The 14,776-nt window shown below is 40.8% G+C and overlaps 2 protein-coding genes across 5 annotated transcripts in view; both read right to left on the reverse strand.

Annotated features, from left to right (window-relative positions):
• Positions 1-14,776, reverse strand: part of CLEC12A (C-type lectin domain family 12 member A) — a 235,537-nt gene that overhangs the window by 11,374 nt on the left and 209,387 nt on the right. The window contains exons 1-2 of one of the 4 annotated variants that reach the window (XM_082348882.1): positions 6,547-6,841; positions 1,549-1,668 (exon numbers count right to left, since the gene is read on the reverse strand). In XM_082348882.1, coding sequence (XP_082205008.1) covers positions 1,549-1,639 — 91 coding nt within the window. In that variant the 5' untranslated portion in view covers positions 1,640-1,668; positions 6,547-6,841. Of the gene's footprint in view, positions 1-1,548; positions 1,669-6,077; positions 6,101-6,373; positions 6,494-6,546; positions 6,842-14,776 lie in introns of those variants that run through there. The other 3 variants (XM_082348883.1, XM_082348885.1, XM_082348884.1) reach the window with 3 other exon arrangements.
• Positions 6,936-14,657, reverse strand: CLEC12B (C-type lectin domain family 12 member B). The gene is made up of 6 exons (XM_082348913.1): positions 14,510-14,657; positions 12,636-12,734; positions 10,883-11,101; positions 10,228-10,382; positions 9,909-10,024; positions 6,936-8,405 (listed from the first exon to the last, which is right to left on the reverse strand). The coding sequence occupies exons 1-6, from the start codon at positions 14,598-14,600 to the stop codon at positions 8,255-8,257; spliced, it is 831 nt and encodes a 276-aa protein (XP_082205039.1). The 5' UTR covers positions 14,601-14,657; the 3' UTR covers positions 6,936-8,254.

Below are 14,776 nucleotides of genomic sequence, written 5' to 3' on the forward strand. Positions count from 1 at the left end.
AAAACAGAGGAGGGGGTGTATAAGAGAGTAAGAGAGTAAGGGTAGATGTTAAATAATATAAAACTTATATTACATAATATAGACTTTAAGCTGAATAATGAGAAGATTAGACAAAATTGAGAAAGTCAACAAGACATACGAGACATGGATTCGAGATTTCTGCAGAGACAAGGAATTTCTGAAGTGCAAATTTAGAATAAGGATGATTAATAGGACAGGAAATGAGAAAGGATGTGATGGCATATGTAAAGAGCAATGATGGTATATTAAGTTCATGGTATGTTCCTCTCACACCATAAAAAAGGAGAAATACAAACAGGGAAATTCAGACAGGAAGTATTATAAAATCAGTAACTTCCCACCCTTTTTAAAAAAGTCTGTATTAAAGGAAAAGGCCACAGAATTAAGCTGATATCCTTTCTCAGGATTTACAATGCTGATGATAAATGGCTCCAAGGTTTAACAATGAAAATTCTGTTCACAGTAAAGTTAGAACTTTAAAGAATGTTACATCTTGTATGGGGAAAAAAAACACTTAAAGAATGCATGAGAATTTTTCTATTAGTCCCCTTCTCCTAATTTCGCTGTTTCCACCACGTTTTTTGTTCACCATATGTACTGTTTAATTTATACACACTGATTTTAAGTATGGATATACTGGGGCAGATTTCATCCAAAAGGCCAGAAGCCAGGAGGTAGAAGCTACTTACAATAAGAGAAATATGGGATTCTGAGTAGGATGGAAATTAGGGTATACTTTATTGAAGTAAAAACTGAAAGGAAACACAAGTAGTCCATTTATCGTAATTAAATTTGAATAAAAAAATACAAAACTTCCAGGCACAAGGTGGATTTGAATGTTGTATCTTCTAATATTTCTTTATCTCTTTTCTTTCTTTAGTCCTTGATGTGTCTTTTCATTTAACTGAACCTCTTCTATGTTTTAGAAAGTTGGGAAAAGATCTCCAAAGAAGTAGGAAAGTTTTTAGAGTAATATAGGCCCAATTTGGTAAAAAAATCAAATAAAATCCTCTAAAGGTCCTCTCTGTCTGTCTGTCTCTCTCTTTGTCTCTCTGTCTCTATTTCTTTTTTAGACATACATACACACGCACGCACACACACGCACGCACACACACACACATACACACACAGACACACACACTAGCATTTTCTTATAAAAAAGAATATACAAAGCCATGACTTTCCTGGACAACACGTCTTCATTGTCCATGGCTTCCTTTCACGGGGGAAAAAATGTTTCACAATCCAGTCATACGAAAGTACTATCCTGTCCTAATTATCTTGATCGTGATATGAAAACAAAACAGAAAATTTGTAAAAGATTGAGTGTTCAATGCACTGATCATTGCCTTAAAAAAAAAATTATAGTCATTTTGTATGGACATTTTTGGTAAAAATAAGAAGATTAATTAAAAATTCAAATGGAGAGTTCATTGCCAATTCACTAACACCCAAGGGGCAGGGCATCTGCTCTTATACTTCTGTCACTTTCTGCACTCTGACCACATCCATAGCTTAAAATCTTACCTTTTATCCCAAATTTGTCAAACTCCTGGATTTTTCCTGTCTTACTGGAGTCCTGGAAATTTAGATCTGCATAAGTGACTTCTTCAGACATTGATGGCTATGAAAAGAAAGGCCGACAAACTGCAAAAAAAAAAAGAAAGAAAAGAAGAGGGTGAACTAAAAGAGTTGGATGATAAACAGGAGTTGTGTTTTCAACTTCTGTTTATAAACCAAAGCTTAAACCTATAACCTTAAACTTCTGGTTTTAATGCACAGTACCAATCACCCACACTCCCGGAAACGAGCTGCCATACATGGCCTCAGAGAAGAACAGAGAGCATCTTTCTTCCTCTTATCCCTTCCTTTTCTCATTTCTCTATATCTACTGACCACAGAAAGTAGTTTCTAAATTTGTGTTTGGATATTGTTAGTGTTGTGCGAAGGGGCACAAATCACCAGTGCCACATGGTGCAGATATAACATAGAGTTTCTTGGAAAAAAGTCTTAAGGAGAGAAATAACAGAAAGCTCACAGCCCTCAAGCACTCACTAGTCTACAGCCATGGCCTGTATGTGTCGTGGCAAAGGTCCTGATAGAGGGATTTGCATCAGCCAGGAGATCACACATGCACAGAGAGAGGGAGAGCGTAAGCCCCACCCGATCACCCTGTTACACAGGTACAGGATAGACTAAAAGGACCGAGGGAACGCCTAGTTTCTCTAGTAACAAGAAATATACTAAGGGATCTGGAATAGGGGCTGTGCTAGGGCGTGTGCATACTGACAGCTACGGTCATTATACCAAAGCCCCAGAAACAGCTTTGCAGGTCAGGAGGTTAGCAGACATTTGGTCCTGGCCCAAACGTCCATAAGACATTTGGTCCACGCCAAAAGGTCCTTGAACTTTGGTCCTATCCAATATGTCCATGAGCATATTTGGTCCACGCCAAATGGTTTTGGACAGGACCAAATATGACCAAGTATCAAGGACCTTTTGGTGCGGATCAAATGTCTTATGGACCGAATGTGTTATGGACATTTTGGATAGGACCAAATGTCCTGTAAGGGGGAATTCTGCCAGCTGCTGAGTATATTCTAATTGTGCATTCCAAAAATGAAAAATAACCACAGAAAGGGTTTGGGGACACAATGGGCCCACTGTGAGATGGACCTAAACTAAAACTCCATTGGTCACCGAACCTCCATAAGCTCTTACTCTGCCTGGTGGGCCACAGTGATATTTTGGGTCTCCTGGAATTAGTATAGGTTCAGAGCATTTCCTGAAAGGTCTGACTCTTTCCTTTTCTGAAATGCACAGTGACCCTAGTAGACTAGCCGATTTAGGACCTGCCAGTCTAGAAGCCCTGGTTTCCGGAGTGGGAACAATTTCCCCAGGCAGCACAGAGAGAATCTCGTTCACGTGTAAGCTATGGCTGCTACTCCGCACTTCTGATGCCAGGAGCCCAGCAGGAAAGAAAATGAGTCACAATCCTGACGGGGCTAATTAAACCTGATTATCAGGAGAATGTAGGGCTGCTGCATAAGAGGGAAAGTGAAGCACGTGTTTGGCCCCAAGCTGACCCACTAGGATATCTCTTGATAGTCCCCTGTGAAATTTTGACAGCTAATAGGTAAGAAATGGTATTTTGTAGCCAGGGGCTTAGAGCCCTTAGTGATGAGTACCTTGATCACCCTACCAGGTAGAACATCTAGTCTAGGTGAGGGTGTTGTCAAGGGTGCGTGGAACTGGAATGGTGGTGGAGTAGGAAGGTGATGGATATTAGCTACAACTTCAAGACAAACTGTAATGACGGGGAGTGTGGTTTGTCCCACTAATCTTTTGTGAGTTTCACCAGGACAAGAGACTGAATAGAATACTGGAGGGGCTGGGCAGGGAACATTTATATACTAACCAAGCAGATCAAACAGTGTGAGAGTAGATTGCAGCAGATGCTTTGGTTTGCTGCCCAGATACTCCTGTCAGGACTGATGTACTCACTTCCCAAGCTACTGGGAATGTTAGCAACTGAATTCTCTCTGCTGAGTTTTTTTCTGGGAATTGCTCTCTGCCAAAGGGAGTCACCCCTCTCAGGGACAGCCTGCATCAAATGACTAGACAAGGTGACAAGTTGGGGGTAATAAAGGTCCAGCCTTCTGGCCTCAAGATGTGCAACTTTGAAGGATCAGCCTAGCTCCAGAGTTCCCCATAGGATTAGCTGAGGCCTCAGTGGCAACTGAGTTGTATGGATGAACTTTTCTCTTTATCCAATGTTGCTTCCCTCACCCTCTAAGCTGTTACTCACAAGGGCATTTACCATTAAAGCTTCTACACAGAAATCCCAGAGTTTTAGAGTCTATTTCCTAAGGAGTCTTACATATTAAAAAAAACTAAAGTGATTATTTTCTTGATCCACTTTATATTTTTTAAGGGAATAAAAACATTTTGTCACATTATGACTCTGGTTGCTTCCTTTTTACTTAACTTTTATTGTACTCACTCTTACTTATTCATTATCCATCCATTCAACGAATGAGCATGCTCTAATTGCAGAAACTATTATGCCTAAGATTATACAATAAATAGTTTACTTGTGGTTTTTCGTGTGGCATGTAAGGAGGTTGGAAATTATCACTCCCATCCACATAACAAGTAAAAAACCTAAAAGTAAACAACTCTTCTTAGATGCATCAGAGAACTGAGGTCACAGGGCAAACCACTGTGCCATAAATCGAAGAGACAGACAAGTAGAAACGGAGAATCACAGCTTCCTAGAGCAGAGGCCTAGGAGTAGAAAAATCCACAAGAGCTGGTACCAGAGCAGGAAAACCTAAACTTTAATTGACAAACTTATGATAAGGAGATTAAGGGAAGGTTCTGCAAAGATAATGACAGCCCACCCAAACAACATCGATGAATAGAGTAAGTTCTGTCAATCAAAGAGTTTCAAAAACACAATTTCTGCATGGGATATATTCTTCAACAAATATAGTACCATTAAAAATATTCCCTCTCCCTTCTGAATTCTTTGTCAGGCAGTTTGGATATCTCCACTTCTTTAGGGTTGGTTACTGATGCTTTATTTTGTTCCTTTGGTGGTGTCATTTTTCCCTGATTCCTTGATCCTTGTAGCCTTGAGTTGATGTCTGCACATACGATGAATTAGTCCTCTCTTCCACGATTTGTAGACTGGCTCTGGCAAGGAAAGCCCTTTACCATTTAGCCCTGCCAGAGATTCTGGGAGGTCCTGGTGCCAGAATCCACAGACATGCAGGCCTGGAACCTGGGTCCAGGGGCAGTTTGGCCTAGTGCCTGGATCAATAGGCACCGGCCTAATTATTGGGTAGACTTGGAGCCTGGTTCTATGGAGGTGGGTCTGGAGCCTCAGTCTATTGGGGTGGTTCTGGAGGATGGGTCAACAGGGGCTGGCCAGGTGCCGGGGTCTGCAGGGACTAATTTGGTGCTAGGGTGGATCTAGAGCCTGAGTCTGTGGCAACAAGCCTAGAGCCCGGGTCCATGGGTTCTGGATTGGAACAGGGCTGGCCCAGCACCAGAGTTCACTGAGGCAGGCCGGGTGCCAGCGTTCATGACAAAGACAGATGTTCATTGCACTCTCTTTACCAGGTGGTGCTGCATTTCATGGGCTTGGGGAGGCATGATGCAAGTAAAGTGAAACTGTCCTTCTTACTCTCATCAGTGTGTCCTTTCTTATTTCTGTGTTCCACCTGTTGCTGTAATCTCTCACCTGGATTCCACTGCTCTTGTGAAGGTGTTTCATATGTGAATGGTTGTCAAATCAGTGTTTCTGTGAGGGATGAGGACCCTCCTATTCCATCTTACTGATGACTCTTCCTCAATTAATCTCTTAAGGAAAGATTTTTCCTAAAATAGTTTAAGTTCACAGGTCTTGTACTTTAGACACCTGTCATAGATTTACCAGTACCGGCATGAAGCTGGAACTCAATATTGCTTCCTATATTGTTTCTCTTTCTGTCGTTACTTATCTCAAATAACAATAGGTCTCTGTTATGCTTCGCGTCTACTAAGTGCCAAATGGCCTTAAAATGAAATACTCATGAGTTCTGAGAACATTTTTTTTTAATATGATTGTATAATGAAATTAGCAATTGAATTATAAGCTGTTATCACGATATTCTATAAAACATTCACTGGTGTTCTCTGGTGAGGGATACATTTTCTCAATATTCTGTTTCTTTCTTAGTGGAAAAAGGCCCAGTTTCAGCTGTTGAAGATTGATCGTATGTTCCAAATGCTAACCCTTTCCTTTGGCTGGATCAGAAGAGAATAAGAAAGATAAATGAAGATATTTTGGTAGTTTTTTGGATACTTTAGTCTTTTCACATGTCTGAAGGTTTGTTTTGATAGAGAAGTTCATACTGAATTACACAGTGTATCATCATACTTTTGGAACTTTAAACTTCTTAGAGAGGAGCTTCAAGATGGCAGAGGAGTAAGATGCGGAGATCACCTTCCTCCCCACAAATACATCAGAAATACATCTACACGTGGAACTGCTCCTACAGAACACCCACTGAACGCTGGCAGAAGACCTCAGACCTCCCAAAAGGCAAGAAACTCCCCACGTACCTGGGTAGGGCAAAAGAAAAGAGAAAAAACAGAGACAAAAGAATAGGGACGGGACCTGCACCCGTGGTAAGGAGCTGTGAAGGAGGAAAGGTGTCCACACACTAGGAGCCCCTTCGCGGGTGGAGACTGCGGGTGGCGGAGGGGGGAGCTTCGGAGCCACGGAGGAGAGCGCAGCCACAGGGGTGCGGAGGGCAAAGCGGAGAGACTCCCGCACGGAGGCTCGGCGCCGAGCAGCACTCACCAGCCCGAGAGGCTTGTCTGCTCCCCCGCCGGGGCGGGCGGGGCTGGGAGCTGAGGCTTGGGCTGCGGTCGGATCGCAGGGAGAGGACTGGGGTTGGCGGCGTGAACACAGCCTGAAGGGGTTAGTGCACCACAGCTAGCCGGGAGGGAGTCCGGGAAAAAGTCTGGACCTACCAGAGAGGCAAGAGACCATTGTTTCGGGGTGCGCGAGGAGAGGGAATGCAGAGCGCCGCCTAAACGAGCTCCAGAGACGGGTGCGAGCCGGGGCTATCAGCGCGGAACCCAGAGACGGGCAGGAGACGCTAAGGCTGCTGCTGCCGCCACCAAGAAGCCTGTGAGCGAGCACAGGTCACTCTCCACACCGCCCCTCCTGGGAGCCGGTGCAGCTCGCCACTGCCAGGGTCCCGTGATCCAGGGACAACTTCCCCGGGAGAACGCACGGCGCGCCTCGGGCTGATGCAACGTCACGACGCCTCTGCCGCCGCAGGCTCGCCCCGCCTCCTCTGCACCCCTCCCTCCCCCCGCCTGAGTGAGCCAGAGCCCCCGCAGCAGCTGCTCCTTTAACCCCGTCCTGTCTGGGCGGGAACAGACGCCCTCAGGCAACCTACATGCAGAGTTGGGCCCAAATCCAAGGCTAAACCCCGGGAGCTGTGCGAACAAAGAAGAGAAAGGGAAATCTCTCCCAGCAGCCTCAGGAGCAGCGGATTAAAGCTCCACAGTCAACTTGATGTACCTGCATCTGTTGAATACCTGAATACACAACGAATCATCCCAAATTGAGGAGTGGACTTTGGGAGCAACGATATATATATATATATATATATATATATTTTTTTTTTTTTCCCTTTTTCTCTTTTTGTGAGTGTGTATGTGTATGCTTCTGTGTGTGATTTTGTCTGTATAGCTTTGCTTTTACCATTTGTCCTAGGGTTCTGTCTGTCCTTTTTTTTTTCTGTAGTATAGTTTTTAGCACTTGTTATCATTGGTCGATTTGTTTTTTGGTTTTGTTGCTCTCTTCTTTATTTTTTTTATTATTTAAAAAAATTTTTTTAATAATTACTTTTTATTTTTTATTTTAATAACTTTATTTTATTTTATCTTCTTCTTTCTTTCTTTCTTTTTCTTCCTTTTATTCTGAGCCATGTGGATGACAGGCTCTTGGTTCTCCAGCCAGGCATCAGGGCTGTGCCTCTGAGGTGGGAGACCCAAGTTCAGTACATTGGTCCACAAGAGACCTCCCAGCTCCACGTAATATCAAACGGCGAAAATCTCCCAGAAATCTCCATCTCAACGCCAAGACCCAGCTCCACTCAACGACCAGCAAGCTACAGTGCTGGACACCCTATGCCAAACAACTAGCAAGACAGGAACACAGCCCCACCCATTAGCAGAGAGGCTGCCTAAAATCATAGTAAGGCCACAGACACCCCAAAACACACCACCAGACATGGACCTGCCCACCAGAAAGACAAGATCCAGCCTCATCCACTAGAACACAGGCACTAGTCCCCTCCACCAGGAAGCCTACACAACCCACTGAACCAAGTGCATATGTAACAACAAAGCAAGAAAACTCTTTTATTTGAGAGAGAGAGAGGAAAGTCAGTGAAATGAGTCTGAGATTGAATAAGAGGACCATAGAACAGCTATTCCTGTAGGTTCCCAATGAGTTCAATACTGAATAACAAGAACATCCGATCAGAAGGCATCAGACGATGAGGTGGAGACTGTCTGTGAAGCAGATTTATTCACCTGTTGCCTGATGGTTTAAGTACACAGTCACTATTTAATCTGTTTTGGGCTCGAATAGTGTAGCTCTTTCCTTCCTCACATCAGCTTATTCACAAGTCCGTTACTTCCTGGTGAATTTGAAGGAAGCATATTAATCCAAATCTTCAATCTTCACTAATGCAGCTGTCTTCTCACAAATCCAAGAAATTTCAGCACTGCAGCGGGAAATATAAATATTCCCTCTTTGAAAATAAGCACAGCCTTTGGATCCATTGACCTGGGCATATTCGTTAGTACTAAATCTGAAAAATAATCAATTTTAAATTAACTACAAATGTCATATTTGAAACTGATCACAATTCAGCGTTCTCAGGTCCCCTGACAACCAAATATCATACGTCTGAATGCGGAGAGACTTCTACGGCCACCACCCATCAAAATCCCTAAAGCTGGCATATCTGAGTTTTTTTATTTCAAATTAATCATGATCTCAGATAGAAATATTTAAGAAGGAAACTTAACTTTGGGGTTGAGAATATTTATTCTCTCCATTAACATGGTAGAAACTACCCAATGCAGATTATATTAAAAGTACTAGAATTTCTTTACTCTGGAACTTTCTGAAGAAAAACAGAAAAATAAAATCACATTCTGTGTAAAAATGTATTACGTCTTACTATGCACAAATATAATTTTGTATATGTTTATACATATGGAGGACGTGAAAAGAGAATAAGAGATTAAGAGAGAAAAATGAATGACTTCATAGATGTGTTTCTGCTATCGGCTCCTAGTTCCTCTGCTAAAGAATGGATGATAGGGGCTTCCCTGGTGGCGCAGTGGTTGAGAATCTGCCTGCCAATGCAGGGGACACGGGTTCGAGCCCTGGTCTGGGAAGATCCCACATGCCGCGGAGTAGCTGGGCCCGTGAGCCACAGCTACTGAGCCTGCGCGTCTGGAGCCTGTGCTCCACAACAAGATAGGCCGCGATAGTGAGAGGCCCACGCACCGCGATGAAGAGTGGCCCCCGCTTGCCACAACTAGAGAAAGCCCTTGCACAGAAACGAAGACCCAACGCAGCCATAAATAAATAAATAAAATAATAATTAAAAAAAAAAAGAATGGATGATAATTCTTAAGTAATGTCATCAGAAAATTATGCTCATCATGTCTAAATCTTCTGTGTTCCCCAGACTGCTTTTATTCAAATGTTCTGCGTTACACTGCAATACTCTTTCCTTGCTTCAGGGCTGAGCTTACTACTAGATCTTACTCATAGTGGAGGCACTTTTATTTAATCTCTCTACAACAATTTTTTTAATCTATAAAATGGGAATATAACAATGTTTTTATCATAGGGATAATATTTTAAAATACTTTAAACTAGTAAGTATTACTTGTGTCTGTTAAATAAAGAAATAATTTTATTTATTTATTTATTTTAAATAATTGACTTCTTTATTTTATTCTATTTTTTGGCTGCGCAACATGTGGGATCTTAGTTCCCCGACCAGGGATTGAACCCCTGCCCCCTGCAGTGGAAGTGTGCAGTCCTAACCACTAGACTGCCAGGGAAGTCCCAAGAAATAAATTTAAACTAATAGATAGAGTTCAGTGTCCTGCCATGAATTTATCTCATGCATGAAACGAGTTACTCCTCCTTTCCATCTCTATTAGTGAAGCTCTCTTTTCTTTGTAGGTTGTACTCTTTTTTTAATCTAGATTTACAATTAACATTTATTTTCTTCGTATTTCATTTCTTCGTATCCTTAGCTTTTTTATTTCCCCAATAGTTAGAGACTTACAAGGATGGAGAAGGGCTAGAACCATCCTCCCATAGCCATCTTCTGCCAGATGGGTCCCATGATAATCCCAACCAGAAGAAAGGAAACTTGGGTAATGGCTGTGACTTCAGAAAATCCTGAAAGAGAAAACAGGAAAAATGTTCCGTGAGAGCCACATTCCAGTTTGTAGGAGTAAGAGAGATGGGAACATTCATCAAATTCGTGTATTAATTCTTATTCAAGATGTACTGAATTCCTACCATGTGAGTCAGAAATTCCATTTATTTCCTTTCCAGTATATGGATAATTTCTATAACCAGGGAAGGAGATTCAACCAGACCTTTTCCTCCAGGCTATCTATCTTCACCAGCGTGGAGTTCTTATCCTTGCAGCTTTTTCTACTGTTAGGCCAGGTTTTCTCCTCATTTGTCGCAAAATAATAGCAGCTGTTTTGGTACCATTGCCAAGTCTTAGGACAAGGATTACATTTGTGGTCTGAAAAAGAAATTACACCCAATAGCACAAACTACACAACTTTGGAGCGGCTAGGGACTGGAAAGTAAATCATGTAATTTGACAATACAGCCTCAGAGCCAGCACCCTGAAAACATACTGCTTTAGGAGCCTCTGAAAATGAAGTCACCCCCGATAATGCATTGGGACAATGGTGATTGAAATACTCTTTTCAGGGCTCAGTCTTCTGGCTTCAGAATTACCAGCTATACTTTTAACTTCTTATAACAACAGGGTCACCTAAAAACAGTTCACAAAATGAGGGGCTGAAGTATCCCGATTGGTATCATTCCAAGGTGCTTCCCAAATTCACCTCTGTGTTTTCAAAAAAAGGATTTTGTATCTTCCCTTGTCTTCTGTAAATTTAGTGCAGCATCATTAGAAGTCATTGGTAACACACTCTCATATTCCGAGATGGTGCACGTAATCAGCCTTAGCCAGAGCAACAGATTTGATCTGACTGGTCAGCAGGTCTTGATTACCTGAAGTGTGAATGATTAGCTCTTGGCAGAGTTTGATGGCCATTTGTCTCTGCCTCTTCAATAGACTGGAGATCTGTGACTTGAGAAATTCCTTCTCCATGGGAAAGTTCCTGTAGTTGCTCAGCTGCTGGGATAAGTTATCCTGCTGTTGGTGGATGATTTTCTGAAGTTGACTCAGTTTCTCTGAATCTGAGTTAATTTCATTAGATGTCTGCAAAACTCCAAGAAAGAACAGGGGACAAACTCATATATCCTTCCATTCTTATTATAGCCATAGATAATTCTCTTAACACAGAAATATTGCTTGGATTGTTTAATATTTATTAGTAATTCCTAATAATCCAGGTATCATGGAAGAAACACACCTGATGCCTTTCTATTCCAAATTGTGTAGAGCTTATCCTTATAATTTTACTTATATTTTTAATTATGATTGTACTTGTATTAAAATAATAAATTAATAGTTATATATGTCTGAAAGTTCATCTAAGGTAGTGCCAGTCATTTTGTCATTCATAGTGGTGGATTTTTTTTTTCTTTTTGGAGTTGATTAATGTAATTGTTGTTTTAATAGGAACAGAATCCTTTGGGGTCATGGGTATCTCAAAGTATGGTCTGCATATTATCTGCAGCAGAATCACCTAGGATATTTGTTGTTTGTTTGTTTTTTTAAAAAAGCAGATTTTAATGCCACACTAGACCATTTTTGGTCCTGAATTCATAAAATCTGAATTTTTAATAAGCACTTCAACTGATTCACCAGCACAATAAACTTAATAACCATTGCACTAAAAGTACTATAGGGAAAAAAAAATGTTCACCCTTGTATGGTGAACCAATGAATATATATTGCTGCATCTTCATTCATTCATTTAAATATACACATTGTAGAAGATCAACTGCTAATCCTCACAATGATTGGCTACTGAATATCTGTTACTGCTGCTAGGACATCATATTTCTTTCCACAAAAGCAAGCTACATCATTAGCCTCTATTTATAGGTCCAAATAAGTATAACTAAATTCCAATTATCCTTGAGATGAAAAGAAATGAAAGTAGCAAAGGAGGTGTTATTATTCAGCAAATAAACTTCCTTGGTACCAGTTCCCTGAAAGTGAATGCTGTGTCAACTCACCTACTCTGTACCTCATATACTTAACGGCATCCTACAAAATGTGTGTTCTCAGGACATTTTTCCACCAACTTTCTATTTACTGAGTAAGATATTATCAGGCAACTCTTCCTCCTTGTTTGTATCTTTTTTTTTTTCCTTCATAGCAGTCAAGCTGTAGCTGCTGTTTAGAAGTTTTTTCTACCCTAGAAAGGTCTTGGGTGAGAAGATTAAGCCAGTCTTGAACTAAGTCTTAGAGGTAAATGAAATGTCATGCCCTTCTTTGAATCCACTTCCCTCAACTCCCTGTTTCTCAGCATTGGAATAATAAGTGGATGTGTGTCTAGGCAGACAAGAGCCTCCTTATTCCAATCAATAACTTGAAAAATAAAAGTTGTCTTCATAGTCCAGTCAAGTTTATCAAACAAAAACCATGTATTTTGGGCAAAATCCTCCTAAGAATGAAGTATGTCCCTTGCAGGTTTATCTTGGAGACATGGAGAATGAGAGGGATAGGAGGTGCAGAAAATATTAGAGGATTTGGAATGCTAGCACCTATCATATAATCTAACCTGAATTTACATAGTTCACAGCTATGTTTCCTAACCACCTTTCTTGGGTTTGATGCAAGCACACTTACACATAATCCCCAAGGTCACCAGCCCAATCAGCAGCATCAGACAAAAAGTGAGCAGACCCAGGGCAGCCTGACGCCATATGGGGGATGGAGCTGGATACCCTGAAAAAAGCCAGCAGAGGGATTAGCAAACAGAACTGCCTTGTGATTGTTACACTTTGAGTTGATTATTTCTCCTACTTAGCAAGCTTCCAGATATTAAAATTGCTCTCTTGCTTCTTCAATTCCCCTATTTAGAAAATACCTAAAATGATGCACAGTAAGGGCCCCACCATAGTTCTCCTCCATATTTTTTCTTCACCATCCTCTGTTCCTTTAAGAGTCTCCTAATTTTTAGGTTTTTCTTTACATCACCACACACCTTTCTTCTTCAGGATTACTGAATCCATGTATGAGATGTTGTGGTAACTTGTTCTCTGGTTGATCCTGACAATGGGAGAGACCCCAAGTTTTTGAGATTGCAAACCTCCATAAGGCAGATGTTTTGTGAATTCTGTTTTCATCTATTATGTATTCTAGTCTTCACCTAGTAGATAATGAATTAATACTGAATGAAAGAATGAATGAATAGGCAACCTAACCTGCCAACAGCAGAACAGACCAGAAAGCCAGACGATAACTCTTCAATATTTAGCATCTTACATATATATATATGTGTATGTGTGTGTATATACATGGTATGTGTACATATATATATGATTTTTATACTTGCCTCACCTTCCTATTCCCTAATTCTGGATCTAGTGGCATCTAGCTCAGTGTCTCAGATAGATTAATACAATCTCCTGATTAATACAATCTCCCTGCCAATGCACCACGTCCACAACTGCCTTTTTCTCAAGGATTAGATTTTTAAAAACAAAACAAAGATGTATAACCACCTTTACCAGACACACGCAAAGTCTATTCCCATCCTCTTTTTGGATATCATCCCCCCAAACCACATACACACATATACACACGTGCTTAAAATAAAAATCAAACTAAAGAGCCGGAGAACGTTTTAGAAGATTCAGGACAAAAAACTGTCCTAAACTGTCAACAGATTCTTGAAGGTAAGGGATGTTGTCTGATACATTAAATTGGATTCCTGACCATAGAGACAGATATTTCTTCCAGTTTGATACAAGGGACTGAGTGGAAGAAAATAACTGAGTCTCAACTCTACCACATAAGAGTTGCATGAACTTGGTTAAATTATTTAATGTCTTTCAGCTCAGTTTTCTCATTAATACACTGGAGAAAGTACTATTATTCCATTTCCTTCATAGTTATGTTTTGATAAAGACATGGTATAATGTATATAAAATACTATACAGATATTAATATTGATTCAACATGACTAATTATACTGGGAATTTCAACCTACCTTTAAAAAGTTTCTAAATACTTATAAGACAGAAACCAGCTCTTATCTCTTTCTGACTCATCCTCCAATTTTTCTCTTCAGTTATTTCTACCTTCAGAAAGAAAAATTCCCTCCACCTTCTCTCTTTTAGAAGGCTCCAAACTGGCTTCTAGAAGGATATGCCCCTTGGCATCTCTCACAAGGTATAAATATCAAGGACTACAGTTATAAAAAGAAATCTCTTAGCTCCCAAACTCAATCTCTGGCATATTTAGTCAAAATGATTCACTATAACACAAGAGCTTCATGACACATAGCGATATCACACGATCTTAAAAGGTCCTGGAAGCCACATATTTCCTCCTCAATGAGGGAAGCCCCACTCTACTAAAAAATTCCCCAACTTTGTCTCCATTTTGGAGATTCCACAGTACACCTGTCTTTAGCATCAGTATCAAAGCCAGCACCTCAAGGCATCTAACACCTGTCCATCCTCCGAGATTACATCTTGCTTTCTCTGAACTCCTACCTCTTTTCCTTAGGTTATTTCTATCCCGATTATTTCTTGCTGCAACAGAATTCTGAAATGTGAATGTCGCGTAGGTCACTTCTTCAGACATTGTAGAAGAAAGCGCTACTCTAAGGGTAATTAATGTTTCAATATCTTCAGACCAGGAACAGGATGTTCTTTCCAAGGCTGGGAATTCTTATATCCACACCCAACCGACCCGAGACACATCCCACGTTCCCTCTGTAAAGACAGAATGAAGATCAGTTTTTCTGCAGAGAAAGTAAA

The sequence above is a fragment of the Balaenoptera borealis genome (assembly GCF_965194805.1).
Source record: "Balaenoptera borealis genome assembly, chromosome: 13".
NCBI classification, from domain to species: domain Eukaryota; kingdom Metazoa; phylum Chordata; class Mammalia; order Artiodactyla; family Balaenopteridae; genus Balaenoptera; species Balaenoptera borealis.